Consider the following 21,355-nt stretch of genomic DNA (forward strand, 5'->3'; position numbering starts at 1 on the left):
ACTCGATGGTGTACAAAACATCTTGAATGAGGACACGGGCCGTACATGCGGCTGAGGGATGAATGCGCTGTGATCAGGCGGTGCGAAGCGAAAAGTCAGAAAGTGGGGTAGTCACTTTGCGGAGTCGGCGGCAGAGAGCTTCACTTATAACAGATACTGCAGCGCCCGTGTCGACGAGGGCGAGAACCTTGGCACCTTCCACGAACACTACGATTACATTAGCGGGACGACACGGAGGACTTGAGGAGTTCAAAACAAGCGCAGTTCTTGCCCCCGGAACTGCGGCTGTTAGTTTCCCTCAAGTGCGGAGCTAGAACATCGCAGCATCGGAGAAGGGGAACGGCGTCGAGGGGAAGGCGATCGGCGAGTGGTGTAAATTTGGCGATCAGAGGAAACAAAGGGGGGACCAGGTGGACTTCTCGGCGAGGATAGTTCGGCATCGTACGGGTAGGAGCGCAGATCAGGTCGAGAAGGCGGAAGGCGCTGGCGGCAAAGCCGCGTGACATGGCCAGGGCGACCACAGGCGTAACAGATGGGTCGGTTGTCCGCAGTACGCCAGGGATTGGTAGGATGTGGGCGAACTCTTGAGAACAGAGCTTGAGACGGGGGCTCAGACGGCGGCGGCGGACGGAAAGAAGGGGCGGCCTGGTAGGAATCGGGTGCCGGCGTATGTCGTGGCCTGGCCACTGCTTGGGCGTACGTCAGGGGTGCTGTCACAGGCGGGAGCACAGGGCTTGACGGTAGCAGGTCAGCGACTTGGTCTTGCACGACACGGCGAATGGTAGGAGCCAAAGACGGGGTCGAGTCAGGAACTTGGCGGGCGGGGTCTTGAAAATGTGATATGAGGGACAGCTGGCGAGCGACCTCTTCACGAACGAAGGCTTTGATTTGGTTGAGGAGATGGGAGTCCTCAGGAGAAGTACCGCCCAGGGCCAGTGTAGAGAGGGCCTCGTCGCAGACACCGGCACGCCGTGCGGAAGCGCGCTGCTTGCGGAGCTTGTCGTAGCTCTGGCAAAGCTTAATAACCTCACTGACGGTGGTAGGATTTTTCGCGAGGAGCATCTGAAATGCGTCGTCAGCGATGCCTTTGAGGATGTGGTGGATCTTGTCCGCTTCTGGCATGGCGGCGTTGACACGTTTGCAGAGGTCAACGATGTCCTCAATGTAACTTGTGAAGGTCTCGTCGGTGTGTTGAGCGCGGTCCCGTAAGCGCTGTTCGGCACGGAGCTTGCGCACCGCAGGGCGGCCGAATACTTCCGCAAAACTCTTCTTAAATACGGGCCAAGTGGGTAGGTCCGCCTCATGGTTGCGAAACCAGAGGTCCGCCACGTCCGTGAGATAAACGATGGCGTTACTCAGCTTGATAGTGTCATCCCATTTGTTGTAGCTGCTCACTCGCTCATACGATGACAACCAGTCGTCAACATCTTGGTCGGCAGTGCCACTGAAGAGGGCAGGGTCACGCTGCCGGATGGCGCCAGAACAAATGAAGGTGGTTGAACTGGCCGCCGGTGTTAGGGCAGTTTCATATGGCATGGTTGACACAGGCGGCAGCGTACGGCTCCGGAGTTCCAGGTTGGTAGGGGACGAACCCAGCACCTGCAGCAATTGTAGGGGTGCATTTATTAGGCGTCCTCAAGAGACCGAACCGCTGTGCAGGGTCTGGCAGCGTAGACCGGCGTAGCCAGCACCAAGAGAGCGGGGGCACTTCGTCGTCGTCAGGCGCAGCGTAGTGTCGGCGCATAACTTCGTCGTCGTCAGGCGCAGCGCAGTGTCGGCGCATGGCGGTAGCGGAACCTGTCACAGTTGGCGCACTACATTATTATTATTATTATTATTATTATTATTATTATTATTATTATTATTATTATTATAACAGAGTGGATTCCAAGAGAAAGCAAACGTAGCAGGGGAAGCAGAAAGTTAGGTGGGCGGATGAGATTAAGAAGTTTGCGGGGATACAGCGGCGGCAACTGACAAAGGACAGGGTTAATTAGAGAGACATGGGAGAGGGTTTGCCCTGCAGTGGGTGTAGTCGGGCTGATGATGATGATGATGATGACGGACACCTGTGCGCCGCCGCGGACTCTCCGAAAAGCTACTCCGACGCTACTTCGGTCCGTACGAGGTGGTTGCTCGTGTTAGTGACGTCACTTACAAAGTTGTCCCGCGGGACACGACCTCCTTACCACGTCGGCGCCATCCGACCGAGACTGTCCACGTGGTGCGCATGAAGCCCTACCATGACAGGCTGTAACCCGCCTTTTTACGAGGTTAACAGCTCTCCGTGTTCTCTGCCCTCCGCCCTCTATGCCGAACATTACCCTTGTCCTGCGTGTTCGTTCCCGGCGTCGGCTGCCGCTTCGATGGAGGGGATAATGGCGCGTTCTCATGGGAGTGCGCCGACGATGAAAACGAAGTGTGCGGGTGTCGGTCGACGAAGACGAAGTGTGTGTGTGGTTCGGTCAGCGAGTCAGCCATCTTGTGAGTTCTCTGCTGTGCGCTGAACTTTGCTGAAACTGTGAGCTGTGCCAGTCCTGTCTTCGTTACAATATCATAGCAATAATGGCTTCTGCCTCCAGGCTTAGTATCTAATTGGAGAAAACGTGGAAACACATGTTTTCTCGCAGCGCGGAACACATGCAGAAGCGCAATCTGACCATGCGCTTGTCTCGCCGACCACTATTGTTCTAACAAGAAATCCACATTCTCGACGTATGATGACCCCTAGGGATCTATGAATGTAATGTAGAGAATGACCTTCTGCATATATGGGAATTAACCCATTGCGCTCTCAAGCAATATCCTTAAGGCAAAGCTTAAGTGTCCTCAGCAATTTTTTGCTCTCTCCTACAAGCTCTGTGAAAAAGCAGGAGCCCTGACGGCCCGTTTGTCATCTATCCTTTTTTTTTCCATAGCTCCCTTCCCAATTCAAACTAGCCATCCTTCACTTAAGGGTAGTCCTACCTGCACTCACTTTCGCTGCCCCTGAATTGTGGACAATTCCTACTCATCCCCCGACTCAGAGAAGGTTTCATCTGCAGAGCGTATCCCACTGCTGGCATCAAGACATGCGTTCCGTACCATGCACGCGCTCTGAAGGCCTACGGGCCCTTCTTGTCATTCCCCTTTTACCTTTGCAGTTCGACCTTCCTTGCGCCGATATCGACTCCTCATCTGTTCTGATTCCTTAACTTTCGGTAGGCACGCTTTTCATCGCTTACAAGTTCTTCCTCGCCTTCAACAGTAGTAGGACCACCCTTCCCTTATCCCAGCCTTCTCAACGGCCAATCCTGCCCGTTATTACCGGAAGGATCGGTGACAGAGAGGTTCGTGTCCTGATGGACACCGGCTGCAACACCGTGGTGGTGAGAAAAGACTTGGTGGGGATAGTAGATATCACCGGCACGAAATTCCCAGTACATTTGCTACAACTCTCGGTCCTAATGCTCCCGCCAGCATGGATAGATGTCGACACCCCCTACCTAATAGGGGAACTTCACGCTAAATGTATGGACGATCTCCTTTATGACTTGGTACTGGGAAATGAAGAAGGTGCGAGATCAGTAGATGAACAGGGCCCAGATTGGCAAAGGAGACCTAGCAGCGATGCTACGAGGTGCGCTACAGAGCGCCTGACATGGAGATCGTAGACATTGACGTATCATTTTCAGATGCCACCGAAGCATGTCCGGTTGTGACCACAGTACAAGCATGCGAAGAAAAATCCTTAAGGAAGCTTAAAACCCTGCATGGCCCACCTGTTGTAAGCGGCGAGGATTACAACCAAGAGCAGGAGATCGACGCGACCCTATGTACATGCTTCGATCGCGTGGGCGCGCCGGAGCATAACTTGAGAAAAGGAAGTCAATGGTATTTTTATTGCTAGCAACATCCTGCAGCCAAAGTACATCGCTGAGTCCGGCGGGAAGCGTACACAAGTTGTGGTACCGCAAAAATAAGTGCAGCTATTCTCGAGCTGGCGCACGGTGAGTTGATGGGAGGCCGTTTAGGTACAAACAAAACCTTACTAAATATCCAGACCGTATTTTTTGGGGGCCGCCATGCAGGTGGACGCTAAGCGGTTCGTTGCCTGGTGCGATATGCGCCAACGCACAACACGGAAGTTTAACACAGTACGAGCGCCTTTGGTTCGAGTCCCCGTCATCGAGACTGCCCTTAGCGAAAACTAATGCGTTTGGAATATACGGGGGGCTATTTAAATTGTATTTTAAGCATATTTTCTATTCATTACTGCACTAAATATATGTAGGAAACACGTTCCTGAAATCTCATGCTTGCTATTCGCAATATAATCTTCAAATATGCCAAATATACCTGACTTAATGCATACTTCGACCACTTTTCAAATACGTGAAAAAATGTGTAAGTAGTTTTAGCATCTTTCCAATGTATTAATAGTGTGCTTTCGTAAATATGAAATTAATTCATCCGAAGTATACTTCAAATCTAACAAACGGGCAGTCCTTTTAAGTGTATTTGCCGCACACTTCTAGCTGCCGTTGAATAGTCGAGGGCTCTAATCGCGTTTCGGGAAATGGCATTTGCATGTTGTCAATGTATTTGAAGTGTACTTGCGTAAATACGCAATTAATGTGTATTTACGGCGCTCGTCCTTTGTTTCTTCTACTGCGGTCTTCGTCCTTGCGCTGTTTGCCTTTCATTATGTACCACCAACTCACCCGTTTAGCTGTTTTGCAATTGATTCGTCCAAATAATACTGTTACGTAGCCGTTGGTGCTCTTAACCGAAAGGCTTTAATGGCGTTGGACCTGGACGGCACCGGAGAGCAAGCCAAGAGCACAGCACCCAGAGGAGGCCGGTACCGAGCTTCTTCCTCTTTCACTCGCCGGTGCACGGGTATTGCGAAGAGCAGCCGTCCAGCGGCTGCTTGTAGAAACGTGGCAATTCTTACGTTCTAGGAAATTGGCGGTCTGCATTAGCTTATTTGTGATATACTTCAAGCTGCCGTTGAACAATCTAATGCTCGAAATCGAGTTTCGGGAAATAGCAGTTTGGTGTTGTAAATGGTATGTAAAGTGTACTTTCGTAAATACGCAGTCAGTGCGTCCAAAGTATATTTAAATTCTAACAAATAGGCAGTCCGCATAAACATATTTGCGTTACACTTCAGCTACCGTGGAACAATCTAGAGTTCGAAATTACGTTTCAGCGAAGAGTGAAAACTCTCCCTTTCCTGTCGTCCTTTCGTTTGTGGTAGCTTCTAGCAGGAAGGTAATCACCACTTATTTACACCACGTGCGGAGAACGTGGTAGTATTATACCGGAAGTGGCGTCTTGGGTACTTCAGGTCCCAAATATGCCAGCGGAAAGGACCCCAACTGGCAAAGCCGACCGGCTCCCTTAGACGCCCGTGTATCAGTTGGTTGACAGTTCCGACTTCTGACCTATTCCTAACGCAAGTTTCAACTAGCAGTTGTGCTCTAGAACACTCCCAGATTCGAACGCGACCAGCAAGGTAGTTGTGTTATAATTTGGAGGCCCACTATCTTTGCGCAAAAAGCCGCCTCACCGGGCAAGATAGTGCGCCGCTGTCGGTGGGTATATATATGGCAAGCCAGGATTTAAATTTGCCGTAGCAAATCATATTTGCCGTTCCCATTCCGTCACGTGACTTTGTGTGAACGGCGACAGCAGTCGCCGTCGTGTTCTTGTTTCATAGCTTGTTTGTACCGAGCGACATTAGTCGCTGCCTTGTTGTTTTTGTCTTTGTGAGGGACTATGGTCCCTTTGTATGAATAATCAGTCCAATAAACTTCTCTTCAAGCCGTCACGTGACTTTATAATCTCACGCACCTCTTGATTAATAACTGCGCGTGTACAATGTGTTCTGCAGTTGGAGCAATAACCCGTCTCATTCTGTGAAACAAAAAGGGTAAAACTTTGTTAAGCCCAAGTAAATATATTTTCATGTATTAAATGTATATTTATAGCCTATTTCGAATGTACTCAAATGTATTTGATCCATATTTTATTTTAAAGAACGTTCAAAATATTATTCCTAGTATGCTTAGAAAGCATTCGTATTGCAGTTTAAGCATAGGGACAAAAAATGCGAAATAAATATGAAATTAATACAATATGTTTGAAATGCATTTTTAGCACATCCTCTTTTTCCCTAAGGGTGCGTTTCAAAAGGTCGCGATCGACATTGAGGGACTGCTTAACCCTAGACCGGCCGAGGGCAACAGCTACATCCTTAACACGCCCTACTACGCCACGTGGTGCCACGATGCGGTTGACCTTCCGAGCATTAAACCGAAAGGGTGGCGGTGACCCTTTTTGAAATGTTTCAGTTCAGTTCAGTTTATTTACCTTAAAGGCCCCCTTGTTTCGGGGGTATTACAGAAGGGTATTACTCGAGTTTTGCTGCCTACAGATGTCCTCAGTGACCGGGGCAAGAACTTCACTTCGGGAGTAATGAAAGAGGGTAGCCTCTTGTCGTCAGTGAAACAGCTGCACACTTCTCCTTACCACCCAATGGTGAACGGTCTGGTCGAGCGGTTCGATGGCACGCTTAAACTAATGTTAAAACGCATGTGCCACGATCGACCGACCTTTTGGGACCCATATCGTGCTGCAGTCTTCTTCGCTTACCGGGAATTTCCCCAAGAGAGACTCGGCTTTTCCCCGTTCGGACTCTTATACTGGCTGAATGTCCGCGGGCCCCTTGCGGCGCTCCCGGAGCTATGGACGGACTCAGCAACTTCGGGAGAAGTCCGAATTACCTACGAATACGGCATTTCTCTACGGGAGAGATTCGAGCACGCTTATAAGCTTGCTCACGAAGTGCTACAGCTCGCTGGACAGCGTTACCACTGCTAATATGATAATAAGATATGTAGACGTTCGCTGAGGTCGGGAAAACAGGTCCTCATTCTTCCTTCTACTGACAACAATACACTGCTCATCCGGTGTAAGGGGCCTTCATCAAACACAAGGGCGATGTCTACTACGAGGTAGACTTGGGTCACGACACAAAAATGTTCCACATAAACATACTGAGGAAGTAACAGCAAAGGAAACAGAGAACGTAGGCGCCGATTACCTGAGGGGGATAGAATAGTTGCTTATCATTATGTTGCTGTATGACTGCGTTTTGAATGTATAATAATCATGTACCCAGTGTGTTTTACATTTGGTATTAAATGTTGCAACTGTTTTTGGAAATTCAGCACGTACTCAGGGCTTTAACAGTGGACTTGTGCGCTCGTTGTGCTGTGTGTGTGGTATGCAAGTGTGAATATGGTGTGCCTCGGAGATCGTCGTGAGCTGTGAACGTTCTTCTGTGGGGTGAACAGACGCATGAGAAACGACGCCCTTCATTGAGGGCGAATCGACTGCGTATCCCTTCAACCACTGGCGGGCCTTAAGGCGTCTGTGAGTACTTCGAATATTTCCGGACCATATTAAGGCGAAAGCCTTCAATGCCTCACACTGTCGTTAGCAGCCGTGTCGACAGATGTGTCCGCTTTTCGGTTACGTGCCTATATGGGCATATGCCAGTCATTACTTATATATTTTATCCATTTATTTATCAATACTGCAATCCCCTCTGGGGATTTTAGCAGGGTGGGATACAATGAATACATAATAAAAACAATAACACAGAAAAAGCATATAATACAAATTAGATCCATGGAGCGTATAATCAGTTAAAGACAACACGTTTCTAAACAATACCTAAAAAGAATGCCGATAGTGATGATTTTGAAAGTTGATCATTGGTTAGAAGATTCCATTCAGTTACTGTTCGGGGAAAGAAAGAATACTTAAAACAGTTATTATGGGTGCTAAAGGCGGTTATTGTGCGACTGTGTCTCTGCCTTGCTGAATACCAAGATGAAAAACTAATAATTCCCGTGAGGTCAGTTTTATAATGACCGTTAATAAGTTGAAAGAGGAATTTTAGTCGTGATACACGGTTTCTTTGCGTTAATGGTGGCAGGTTTGCTTTCATTAGTAGTTTGGTTACTGATGTACGTCCAAAGCTATTATATATGAAGCGAACTGCTTTTCTTTGCACCATTTCCATCTTGGTGATGTTAGTCTTGGTGAAAGGGTCCCAAATTACACATGCATAGTCTAGTATCGGCAGAATTACACTTTTGTATGCGAGCAGACGGACAGAAGGGGTGGAAAGTCTCAAAGCCCTCCTCAAGAAGAATAATTTGCGGTTAGCATTAGCTACTACATATTTAAGGTGCTTAGTCAAAGTGACATCATTAGTGATCCAGAGTCCTAGATACTTGTAGTGTGTTACTTCGGAGATAAATATGTCGTTAGTAGCATATGGATATTTAAGCTTGTGCTTCTTGCTTGTAATGGTCATAAAAACAGTTTTTCGAAAATTAATTCACATTTGCCAAGCTTTGCACCAGGCAACAACTTGTCCTAAGGCATTGTTCAGCAGTTCCTGGTCAGCGGCGTTCTCTATTTCCGAGTACAACACACAGTCGTCGGCACAAAGCTTAACCTTAACGGGAATACCATGCAGTACATGATTAATAAACAAAAGAAACAAAAGAGGCCCAAGCACCGAGCCCTGCGGGACGCCAGAGCCAACTGCAAGTCGTTCTGAATGGTGGTCATTAAAAACAACCAATTTTTCTCTGTTTGAAGTTCAGAATGGCGCAAAAGACACACACACAGGAAAAAAGGGGATGACAGAAAGAGCGCCAACTACCAACTGAGTTTATTGCAGAAACACCCTATTTTATAAGGCAAGCCATATCAACCACAAACAGAAAGCGGAAAAAACACATATTCATGGTTTGAATTCACATTTGAAACACCATCGGCAGAAAAAAAGCCACAAGAACATAAAAAGCAGAATCTAGAACTACACGTGGCCGCCGAAGAAACCCAGCTCCTGGCGGCAGAGTTTAATCGATGAAGTGCTAATGCAATTGGACCCACCTTTCTGTATATAATATGCTTCTATAATCTCTCTTTCAAACCTTTCCCTGCCTCTGCCGATAAACGTTGCCTGTTCCAGCATCGGTCCGCAATCTCTGCATTCCCTACAGTGATCCGGCAGGTTGCTCCTGTCATTGTTTTTAATTGTTCTTCTGTGCTCGCTAGCTCTCTCGTTGAAACACCGGCCAGTGTGGCCAATGTAGGCGGATCCACATCTGAGCGGTATGCGATATACGACTTCGGACTTGCATTCAGTGAACCGTATCTGATGTTTGATAGCGCATCTTCGGGGTCGTCTGTTCATCATGGAGCAAATTTTTGCAAGCTTGCATGGTGCTGAAAACAACACACGATAAACGATTGCTACATCTTTGGGAGGCTCGTAAGGGACTGACGAAAAGACGGAAGAAACAAAAAGATAACAGGAAATTGAGACTCAGAATAGCTCAAATCAATAAGGAGATAGGAGACCACACTGCAAACTTACTTAGAGATAATTGGCACCAAATTTGCAATAAACTAAACGGCAACTTGGGTAGCGCTAAAACATGGGCGCTGCTCAGGCACCTCATAGACCCGACAAAATCGAAAAGAGAAAACAGCAAAACGATAGAACGTATCACGCACAATTTTCAGGGAACGGACGCCCCGATTACAGATTTTCTTTGGTCCAGGTACGTCGGAAGCACGCAAGTGCCACCCTGCACCATGGTATATTCAGGGACAAGGAACTCGAAGCTGGATGAACCGATAAAAGACTACGAGATATACGCGGCTGCCAGGTCATTCACAAGGAACACAACACCGGGAAAAGATCAAGTAACAAATGCAATGATCAGAAACCTCAGTGATGACCAAATCGAAAGCCTGACTGGACTAATCAACGAGCACTGGGAAAGGGGCACGGTCCTGGCGGAGTGGAAACACGCTGAGATTATCGTGATACCTAAACCAGGGAAAACACCCAGTTTAGAGAACCTAGGCCCATTTCACTAACTTCATGCCTCGGTAAACTATACGAGAAAGTGGTCAAGACTAGACTGAGCAACGGTCAATGAAGCAATGAAGCAACTGAGCAATGGAGGACAACGGTATGTTTCCGGATACCATGTTCGGGTTCAGAACGGGGCTCTCCACGCAAGACGTGATGCTCCAGTTAAGAGACACGGTACTAAAACAAATATCGGGCACTCGAGAAGGCGTAATCTTGGCCGTAGACCTCAAGGGGCCTTCGACAACATCGGCCACAATGCCATTCTCACAGAACTGTGGGGAGAGGATCTTCGCATACGTAAAGGCCTTCCTGTCTAACAGAACAGCAACGATCGGCATCAACAACATTAGGTCAGAAAAGAAGACGACGCCAAACAGAGAGACGCCACAAGGATCCATCATCTCACCTTTGCTCTTTAACATAGCAATGATTGGATTAACTAGGAGACTGAAAAACATCAAAGGTGTAGAACATTCAATTTATGCGGACGACATCACAGTGTGGACGACAACAGTATCGACGGGAAACAAGCAAGAAACACTGAAAAGAGCGCCGGATGAGATCGGTCAATTTGCTTTATTTAGCGGGATGCAGTGCTCCCCAGAAAAATCAGAATTTATTAGACTTCACAAAAATAAAGAGGACAGGGGAACGATAGAATTAGAGATAGATGGACAACCCGTCAGGAGGACAAATATGCTTCGCATCTTGGGAATGTGGCTGCAGGAGAAAGGCAAAAGGGACCATATCATCCAGCTCTTGGAACACTCCACGAAACAGATATGCAGGATGTTAAGCCGGATTACGAACAAGAGAAAAGGGGTGAAGGAGCGAGATGCGTTACGGATCACTTCTGCGCTCATCATACCGAGGATGACGTACGCGCTTCCGTACCTACTACCTAACAAAGGGGAAAAGAACAAAATGGAAACATGCATCAGAAGGGCGTATAAGCAAGCTTTAGGCGTCATGACCTGCGCCTCGACAGAGAAGCTGATGAATATGGGGGTGTACGGCACCTATGAGGAGCACAGCGAAACCATGCTCAGATTTCAAATGGAAAGACTTAAAAACAGCCGCTGGCCGCGCACTACTGGTCAAGCTAGGATACCTGGCAGAAGACGAGGGCGAAGACAAGACAGACATTGACAGCCAAATTAGGAGCACTTTCTTGGTTAAACCAGTGCCCAGAAACATGGACCCGAAGAACCACGAAGGAAGACGGGCGGCGAGATCATTGTAGTTGAACAGGTTCCTAAAGAAGAAACAGATGGTTCTGTGTGTTGACGCGTCCAAGTACAGAACGAAGGAAAACGCTAGGGCGGTAGCAGTAGTGAACGCCAATGGGAATATAGTTACTGGTGCATCAGTGCGCACAAGGACAACACAAGCAGCGGAAGAGATCGCCATAGCTCTAACCCTGACTGAAGCCAATCGGCAGGGACTGAGTTACTGGATAGCGACGGATTCTCAGGCTGCAGCAAGGGCATACAGAGATGGAAGGATCGGTCGAACAGCCGCGAGTATCCTCTTCGAACAAAAACAACACAGACATGGATCAAACAACACAAACATTCAACACACCATCATTTGGGTCCCTGACACTGGGGTTGAGGGAAATCTCATGGCAGACACCGTTGTCCGAGGGTTCACGAACCGGAGGGCTGGTTTGCCGGTCGAACCCTTCAGCACGCCAGAATCTTACGGAGAGGCAATGAAGGCGTTGTTGGGAGCGCGCAAGAAGTACTCGGCTCCGGCGGATATCCTCGACAGAGAGCAGGCCACCACGCTCAGACGACTACAAACAGACACCTACCCAAGCAGAGCCATGTATCACAAAATGTGGCCGAACAGATACGCGAAAGAGTGCGTGTGGTGTGGGGGCTACCCCACAACGTACCACGCCACCTGGGGCTGAGAAAAAAGCCCTTTACTACCAAAGGTAAATAGCCCTAGTCTAGAGCAGTGGGAGGCCCTCCTGGCTGACTCCGACCCGAGCACACAGCTTATGCTGGTGACGAGGGCCAAGGCAGCGGCGGAGGCCAACGGGATCCTGGACTAGGGAAGACCGACCACTGAAGCTCCACATCTATCTATCCCCATCCCCCTACTCCCTAACTCTTCCTTTTGAAAAAAAAATAAATGTTTTCACTACTACTACACTACACAATATCGACCCCCTACCTTCTTGATATTGTGCGCTATCTTATGCATGTACGGTATTACCACCAAAAGCCTCTTGTCTTCCTGCTTACTTTGCGTATCACCGCTAGAAGTGACCTTGATTCTTTGTAGCAGAGATTCACATATCGCTGTTATCATCAGATACGGGTAGCCAGCGCTACCCAGTCTCACTAGCTTCTTGTCAAAGCCGGCCTGCACACAATGATCGCAGGATTTCGAAAGAGCTGCGTGTAGGCACGTGATGGCTATGCTGCGTTTAACCAGTTTGGAGTGGGCACTGCTGGAACAGGCAACGTTTATCGGCAGAGGCAGGGAAAGGTTTGAAAGAGAGATTATAGAAGCATATCATATACATAAAGCTGGGTCCAATTGCATTAGCACTTCATCGATTAAACTCTGCCGCCAGGAGCTGGGTTTCTTGGACGGCCACGTGTAGTTCTAGATTCTGCTTTTTATGTTCTTGTGGCTTTTTTTCTGCCGATGGTGTTTCAAATGTGAATTCAAACCATGAATATGTGTTTTTTCCCCTTCCGGTTTGTGGTTGATATGGCTTGCCTTATAAAAGAGGGTGTTTCCGCAATAAACTCAGTTGGTAGTTGGCGCTCTTTCTGTCATCCCCTTTTTTCCTGTGTGTGTGTCTTTTGTGCCATTCTGAACTTCAATCATGAACCAACTAGCCCCAAAGCAAGTTTTTCTCTGTTCTCAAGATAAGCTGTAAGCCAGTTAATTAGTTGAGAATTTTTCAGTATTGCGCCTGATTTGTGAAGTAACTTTTTATGAGACACCTTGTCGAAAGCCTTTGAAAAATCCATAAAAACAGCGTCTATTTGTTTCCCATTGTTAATTGCTTTAGCAAAGTCATGCACTGTTAGAACCAATTGGGTATTTGTAGAGTCGCCTTTTCGGAAACCATGTTGATGCTTCGTAAGTATATTATATTTCTCCAAGAATTCTGAGATGTGATTATAAATTATGTGTTCCAAAAGTTCACATACCGTAGATGTTGAAGAAATTGGGCGGTAATTTTGAATGCACTGCTTTTTTCTTGCCTTATGTAGTGGCTTCACTCTGGCAGTCGTCCAGTCGCTCGGCACTTGTCCCTCGCACAATGATCTCGTGAATAGAACGTGTAGGTATTTTGAGGTCCATTCTGCATACCGCTTTAAAAATGTGTTTGGAATGTTGTCCGGGCCGCAGGACTTTTTAATGTCCATATTTAAAAGCATGTTTAGTATTCCTGTTTCACTTATTTTAACATCGGGTATAGGTGACGTAGGTAATTCGAAAGACGGCATTACGCCATTATCTTTAGTAAAGACGGACTTAAAATGTTTATTAAATGCATTTGCTATTACCTTGCCATCGCACACATCTTTACCATCAACATGAAATACATCACATTCCTTGGAAGTCGGAGAAATAGAACGCCAAAACTTTTCTGGAGCTGTAGTTATGAAACTGGGCAGTAATTCACCATAGTAGCGTTGTTTATCGGCATATACTTGATTTTTAAGGTGGGAGGAAATTTCGTCAATCTTTTTTTTTGACCGCCTGTGCAGCATGGATTTTTAATCTTCTCTCAATACTTATGGTAATCAATACTTTTAATCAATACTTATGGCAATCGAATCATATCGGAACCCAATTTAAGGCATTCTATGATGATTGCATGATACTTAATGACTGATTAAGTAATAATACTTAAGCAATTAGTCTAATTAACCTTTCTAGTCAGAGCACATAAATAAAACCGAGAAGGATATTGGTCGAGTTGGAGAATCGAACCAGGGTCTCCGGAGTGCGAGACGACCACGCCAACCACTCCGCCATGCCAGCTCGATGGTTTGGAGTGAACAAAGGTGTGTCTAGTGAATACGGTGTCTTCGTTCACTCCCATCTTCCTCCCTTCCATACAGCGAGGTTCAGGTGTCTGCCGAGATATGCGAGACATATACACTTCATTTTCTCAAAAATGAATTTACCGACGAGCAAGGCGTGCAGCCGAACGGGCGATGGCGTTCTGTGGACTCTCTGGCAGCGTTGGAAGACGCTGTCGCGTTCCACCCTTAGAGGCGAAGCTTACCATCTTAACGCAAGCCGCATCAGTGACACAAGCCGGAACACCGCGCTGAAGGCTTCCGCCTCACCGCACTTTAGATCAACAAAGTGCCCCCCTGAATTTTTTCTTCAGGGGAGGCCAGTGTCACAAGCCGCCTCCTAAATACCGAAGTGCACGGGAGAGCCCTCGCACGCTGGGCATGTTACGACAGGAACCACGGAGCAGTTACCGGGCAGCTCGATGCCTTGACGGCCCCGCGCCACGCAACCGTAGAGAAGGATTGAAGGTGCACTGAAGAGAAATGTGAACTCGTCTTTTTGCCGCGGTAACTCGACCTACGCTGTAACAAGGTACCCATGTGGCCTAGTTGGTGTACATCAGACATAACTTCACCAGCGAAAGTACGAGACACCAGGAGAAGAAGAACACAGGACAACGCTAGACTAAGCGTTGTCCAGCGTTAGTCCAACGTTGTTCTGTGTTCTTCTCCTGGTGTCTCGTACTTTCGCTGGTGAAGTTATGTCAATCTACAAGTTCCGAGCATTCTTAGAAACTTTGAATTATTGCCCTGTGCGGCCGATTTTCTTAATTTAAACCGGACTGACGTCCGGCTCCTGAATTTTTTAAATTCCCCGCAGACGTAGGGAGGAGTCAACCAACACATGGAGTGCCTTTCAGGCAGTCGCCTGGCGGCTTTGCTTTCGCTGCTATTTTGTTTTATAGGTTCCCGTGAATAAAGAGATCTAATCAGAGACTACATGGCTGCAAATTAGGCCTACGGAAATAAAAATACGCGCGGACTCTTTGGTTTCGCCGATCACTACGCATCACTGCGCCGATGGCAGAGCGGAAGCCGCCACGGGACTGGTTGAAAGGTTGGTTTACTCCTCCCACCGTCGGCGGGGATACAAAAAAAAAATAGACGCGGGAGCCGGGACGTTTAATCGGATTTAATTTCGGGAATGGGCCGCACATGGCAATAATTCGAAATTTCCAAGAATGCTTGGAACGTGTAGATCGAGTTCCAGCGGTAAAAATACGAGTTCAGATTCCTCTATAGTGCACCTTTAAAAAGGCGGGTTCGTCCCGCCGACGGGGAGTGCGCTTTGGCGAGATTCAGTCTCTCGGGTGCCTACCGCGGAACCGAGCGTCCGCCGTCCATCAAACACGACGCTGCTACGACCACCTTCGCGCCATCCCCCTGCTCGCCTCCGCCGGAACGTGAGAACTCTGTTCGCATTCCACATTCCTTAACGATCCATTAGCACGCATCTGCTTTTTTGTTTGTTTGTTGTTGTATGCCCGTACATTCTACATAGCCTTTATACGTTTAGTTTTGCTTTAATATATTTTTGTATCCATGTAGTTAATCTTCTATATGCTCCGAGCTAATTGTTTGTTCCACCTGATCTTAAACTTGTTGAATTTGATGATATCACTGTTATGTAGCCGTGCAGCACTCTTCTTAGTATTTCTGTTTGTGCTGTAGGCTTTCACTTCCGATATAAATACCCAGTTGTTTTTCGTGCACAAGCCAAACTTTTGCGAATTCGCTTTTTCGGTCTACCCTAATAAAATTAATATGCCACAGGGATCCGTAGTGGGAAAAGCGGGTAATCGTACCGTACAGGGGATCCCCGCCTTAACCTACCCAAGGCGGAAGCTGTGACAACAAGCATGCCCACGTAAGGAATGGCGGCAGTTTGTTCTTCTTCCATGGTGATTTGAACACTCGGTTTGTTAGGGCTTAGGAGGTCAAGGAATCGGCTGCACGCTACATAAATATCCCCGAAAGTAGAAGATTGGCAGCCGTCACCTTAGAACAGCTAGGTAGAAGACCAGACGTGAACTTCAGACGTCTTGAGTTCGAATACCACCGGCAGCTTGTTGTTATCTCCCACGTTCTGATCAATCATATTTCAGCGATGAAATAATTATGACAGTAATTTTCCATTTACCAATGGCACAAATTAATAATTGATAGAAATATTTTCCTACACTTTGTTTTTTTTCGGAGACTGTTGGCTCCCTCTTGAGAGAGCGTACGGAATTTCCAAATTATCGCGAACTGCCTCGTCGAGAGCTGGTTGTCGAGCTAGTGGCATGTTTCATGGTGTGTCCTCTGCGAAAGCATGCATGACTGTTGTAATCTTATCACCTGGGATAAGGCTGACCTTACTCCTGCGTAGAACAAGTCTGTGCACCTTCGGGATGAAATTGAGAGACAAATGAAGCGAAAAAATTAGGAGTCACTTTGGCGACTAAAGTGGTGCAAGGCGAAAGCCTTAGTACAGCATTCTGTCACGAATGTGGTTGTGAATGATGATTCAAGTGCTGCCAGCGAATGACGTGTCCATTGGCTGTCTGCGTGTGTTACTGATGTCTGGTTAACAAGTTAAGCTTCGCCTGTAAGAGTGGAACGCGACAGCGTCTTGCAACGCTGCCAGGGAGTCTACAGAACGCCATCGCCAATTCGGCTGTACGCCTTGCTGGACGGTAAATTTATTTTTTGAGGAAAGGAAATGTATCTATCTCGCATATCTGGGTGGACACCTGCACCTCGCCGTAAGGGAAAGGGGGAAGATGGGAGTGAACGAAGATGCCGTATTAGCTAGACGCGCCTTTGTTCATTCCAAACCATTCAGCTGGCATTACGGAGTGGCTAGCGTGCTCGTATCGCACTCCGGAGACCCTGGTTCGATTCCCCAACTCGACCAATTTCGTTCTCGGTTTTATTGATTTATGCGGTCTAACTAGAAAGGTTAATTAGGCTATTTCATATTTATGTTATTATATTTCTATCCATCGTGTTCTGTCATTCACCTGTCAATTGTTGGAACTGTCTAGGATGTTCGACACAACGTATATGAAACGAGCAACGTCGAACTGAGTGGGGAAGTGCGTGGTGGTGGAGCGAACGCGGTTTCGTACTTATCTGTTTTTTTCAGCAGCGTCTTCTTCCGCGGACGCTGTTGTCGCTGCGGCGCGCGTCTTTCTTTTCTTTTCCTCTTTCTCCTGACCTCTTCATTCTCCTCTATCTTAATTAGGCTAATTGATTAATTAAGCAATTAACTAAACTCAGTCCAACTTAGTTGGAGCATCACTGTACGATCCCTTTGATTGGTTGCATGGTTACTAGCCAAAGTACAATTGGCCCCATTTGAAATTCGCGCACTGTGACGTCACGAGCATTTCGACCAATTGAAAAGCGTGACATTTTCTGTCGACAACTCCTGCTTACAACGATGAGGCATTAAAGGCTTCCGCCTTAATAAATGGGAGAGATCTACGACCACAAGAGATATCCGTTTTTTTCCTTCCCTGATCCTTCTCCATCCAAGTCAGTAAAATTCGCTCTGGTCATCGTAATTAAGGTCCTACCGATTCGAACAGTACGGTTTGGGACGCCCCTGCGTGGTGCCCCGTTTCGTCTTAGTTCTCTCTCTCGCTTCATTTCTCTCTGACCTGCCTCCTGGTACGGGCAACGTTGTCTCAGCTGGTCATTATTGCTTGGATGCAGACATGCGATTTTTTTAGTACAGAACAAAAGGTACTCAGGCTGACGATGTCTGTCCATTACTTTAAGTCTCATTGTGGTGCCTATTGCTAAAATGTGCACTATTTTTGCGAGCAATTTTCGCACCACATTAAACTCACCTGTAAAGATTGTCAAGCTTGCTGCGAAGATGGAGAGTGCGCCAACGCTTTGCTGCAAATATTGTCTCATTAGACCTGACATACAAGCACTTCAAGTGTCAACTTCAAATACATTCTTGATCCCAGCGAATAGAAAATTCCGCTTGCTTAACATCAGTTGCCTGTTATCAGCAGTAAATACCTCACCAAAGTGTGTTTCTCTTTATTTCTCCTAAGACATCACTAACGGCCCTTTTATTTCTACGACGCTGTCTCTCAAGGATGATCAAGGATAAGACATCCAGCAGTCTCTTTTTTTTAGAATGTCTCCTGGGAGCTGTACCAAAGTGGTCAATGCAGGTCATTTGTAAGACCACAAGTCTAATCTGACATTTTTCTCCCCTGTTCCCTCTCCTTCCGCATTCGAGCAACCAGTTTTCTTTAGCAAAATCATTATTGAGCAAGCGATAAAATTATTTCACACAAGTAGGCAGAGTTGATGCGCCGCTCAAGCACGTTCCGTTCAGCTGACGTAAACGGCAGCGGTGGACTAATATTACTGGCTTATACTCACAGTAACAGTTGATTTTTCTAAAATAAAGGCATTCGAGGTGACGTGTATTGGAGGTACTCTTCTAAGCCCAGTGGGATATGTTTAAACGACAAAGAATTGACGCAAACCCAGGGCGGTTTCGACAACAACCTTATTGTTTGTTAGTTTATTTATTAACTACGCTTTATTATTTAGTTTAATAAATAGATCATTAATTACTCTTTATTTTATTTGTTTATTTGGGGCACCTGAGGTCGAAATGACAAGGGGAAATTTTAACGCCCCAGCGTAAAGCAGTTCGATTATTGATGCCTTCCATAAGCCACATCAGCGCAGGCGAACTAACGAAGCAGCTCACTATACCACTTTTTATAAGCTCCTGCAGCATCAGGTTATGCCTTCTGATATACACAAAAATAACACAGCACTAAAATAGCTTGTAAAACCAATAGTTCATTTGAGATGGGGTTTGCTTTTTGCGGCAAACCTCAGTTGTAGTGCAGCGTCCTCGTACCAATTATGGAAAAAAAATTGCAATATCAAATCATGCTCTTATGTAATGCTCACCCTAAATTAATTGATATTACAACGAAAAGTGAAATGGCTCGCAAATTTAAACATGAATGCTGGAATTTCATACCACGCCCTGCACGATTTTATAATGCGTCGTGTAGCGATCTTCTGCCTTTTTTTTCTTACTTTCATCTTGAACAAAGCATGCCCTTCACTGCTTGCCTTTAATTTCGTTGACCAGCTATTTTTTCTTAATCTATCTTGTGCTTTCTGCACAGCACTGTTACATTTTGTTTTCATATGTACATTTAGTTATAGTAAAATGTTGCTTCTTCTTTTGTAACTGTTACTGCGGAGAGCGACTGCTGACGCGCCACTGCTGCTGCACCGTCGGCGCACTCTGAGGCCAGGGCCCAGCCAGGAGGTCATATTCCCTATTTTTGCCCTGCCTCAAAGGCAAGAACTTTGTATTACCTCAATAAAATCTCTACCTATATGAGACGAGAACATCTGTCTATAAATGAGAACTTGTTGATGCAAGAAAGCTTTCTTCAAGAATAAATACACACTTGAAGCTTTGTGCTAAGGAAAAGTAATTTATCTAACTGGGACTGATGGACTTATGATGCGCTTGTCTGAACTGAGTGGAAATAAGTTGACGTTGGCTTCTTCGGGTAAGAATGTATAAACCAGTGCGTTCATGGCGCTGTAATCAACTGCAACAAGCATGGAAAATAATACGTTTGTCTTTTGAGGATGGCGCTTAAATTTAACGTTCCCTAGAACTGTTAAATGCGAAAACATTTAGTACAGAAAAGATGCACAGCATCTCAGCCAGGTCACCTGCTGCCGATGTAAAATCATCGAAGCAGTGGGAAGGCAAAAAACGACAACGCAGTTTCATCGTGCCACATCAAATAAGTAATGTATTTTCTTACCGTGAGGAACAGGTAGCTGGCGCAGGCTGTTAATGAAATGGCCGAATTGAAGCGCAGTCGAATGTACTTGAAAAGAGAAGAATAAAGCCATCGCTTAGTACGCAGGCCAAAGTGATTTTAAATCTAGAAAAAATACTTCCTTATATAATTTTATTAGAAAGAAAGCCTTCTTACGGCAAAAGTCAGCTCATCATTCAGGATATAACAGCTTCAACACAAATACAAATACGTGTTTAGAAGTACACAGCTCAAGGACAGCATTCACTTGTCCCTCAGTTACTGTGCTATGTTTCACGTGGCGGTACACATCCGCAGAAAAAGTAGTAAGCTCTCTGCAAGAAAGCAGTGAGCATGCCAGTAGCAATGGCGTAAGCAAATGAACAAAACAATTAGGAGGAACTTCAGCGGCTAAAGTGGTGAACGGCGAAAGCCTGGTTGCTGCATTCTGCTACGCGATTGTTCACTTCACATTCTGTTGGTGCATTAATTAACTGCCAATTAATGACGCTTAATCTTTCCCTTTAGGAGTGGAACGCGACAGCGTGTTGTAGCGCTGCCAGGGAGTCCACGGAGCGCCAGCATCGTTCGGCGCGATGCGTTGCCCTTTGAACGCAACGCTTTTTGAGGAAAGGAAATGGCGCTGCAATTCTCTGTCATCTCGATGGACACCTGAACCGCACCGTACAGGAAGGGAGGAATTTGGAGTGAAGGAAGGAAGAAAAGATTGGCCGTAATGAAGAAAATGAAAACTGTATTTGAGGAAAGAATATTACGCAGTAACTGTCTCACATATCTCGGTGGACACCAGTCGAAAATTGTATTTGAGGAAAGGAAATTGCGCAGTAACTGTCTCACATATTTCGGTGGACACCCGTCAAAATTCGCGCGCAGTGATGTCACGACCATTTCGGCCTATCTGAAACGCGGACAGATTTGCTAACACGTCTTGGTCACGACATTATGACCGATTAAAGGCTTTCGCCATAAAACTTCCCACACTGTACCCGTAGCAGTAATTGTTACAAGATAAGTTATTGTCCCAACACATTCAACTGGACAAAATTGGGTACTGTTCTGTGCGATGTCAGTTCAAGAACCCCAGGTGGTCTAACTTTCCGGAGCCCTTCAAAACGGTGTCTGTCATAGCCTGAGTCACTTTGGGACGTTGAACCCTGATAAACCAAACCAAACCAAAACTTGGGTACTATAAGCAGGGCACTAACACCCCATGCCTGGCTTGAAGGGATGGTGTTCATTGGCGCCACTAATTACCAGTACTGATATGCTCACTGAAGGACAAAGGTCTTGCCTCGAATCAGCTCGAATCAGCCCACTGGCCTCGAATCAGCTTTGTCCTGTGCCACCTCTAGTCTCCCTTCCCCGCAAAATTCCTACGTTCTAGGCCCGCCTGACTCTGCCATCCTCTGCTGCGTTTGCCATCACTTCGAATGAACTGCGAAAAAGATTACTCTCGCAAAAGCGCCTTCACCCACAAGTGCATTGGCTAATGACTTTTA

General features: G+C 46.6%; 1 protein-coding gene across 1 annotated transcript in view; it reads right to left on the reverse strand.

Moving 5' to 3' along the window:
• LOC149325026 (sodium-coupled monocarboxylate transporter 2-like) overlaps positions 1–21,355 on the reverse strand; it is a 157,749-nt gene that overhangs the window by 104,965 nt on the left and 31,429 nt on the right. The window contains exons 2-3 of the mRNA XM_089564168.1: positions 19,839–19,904; positions 17,856–17,907 (exon numbers count right to left, since the gene is read on the reverse strand). Coding sequence (XP_089420294.1) covers positions 17,856–17,907; positions 19,839–19,904 — 118 coding nt within the window. The remainder of the gene's footprint in view (positions 1–17,855; positions 17,908–19,838; positions 19,905–21,355) is intronic.

Source organism: Amblyomma mixtum, chromosome 10 (assembly GCF_055824585.1).
Source record: "Amblyomma mixtum isolate Tamu chromosome 10, ASM5582458v1, whole genome shotgun sequence".
NCBI classification, from domain to species: Eukaryota; Metazoa; Arthropoda; class Arachnida; order Ixodida; family Ixodidae; genus Amblyomma; species Amblyomma mixtum.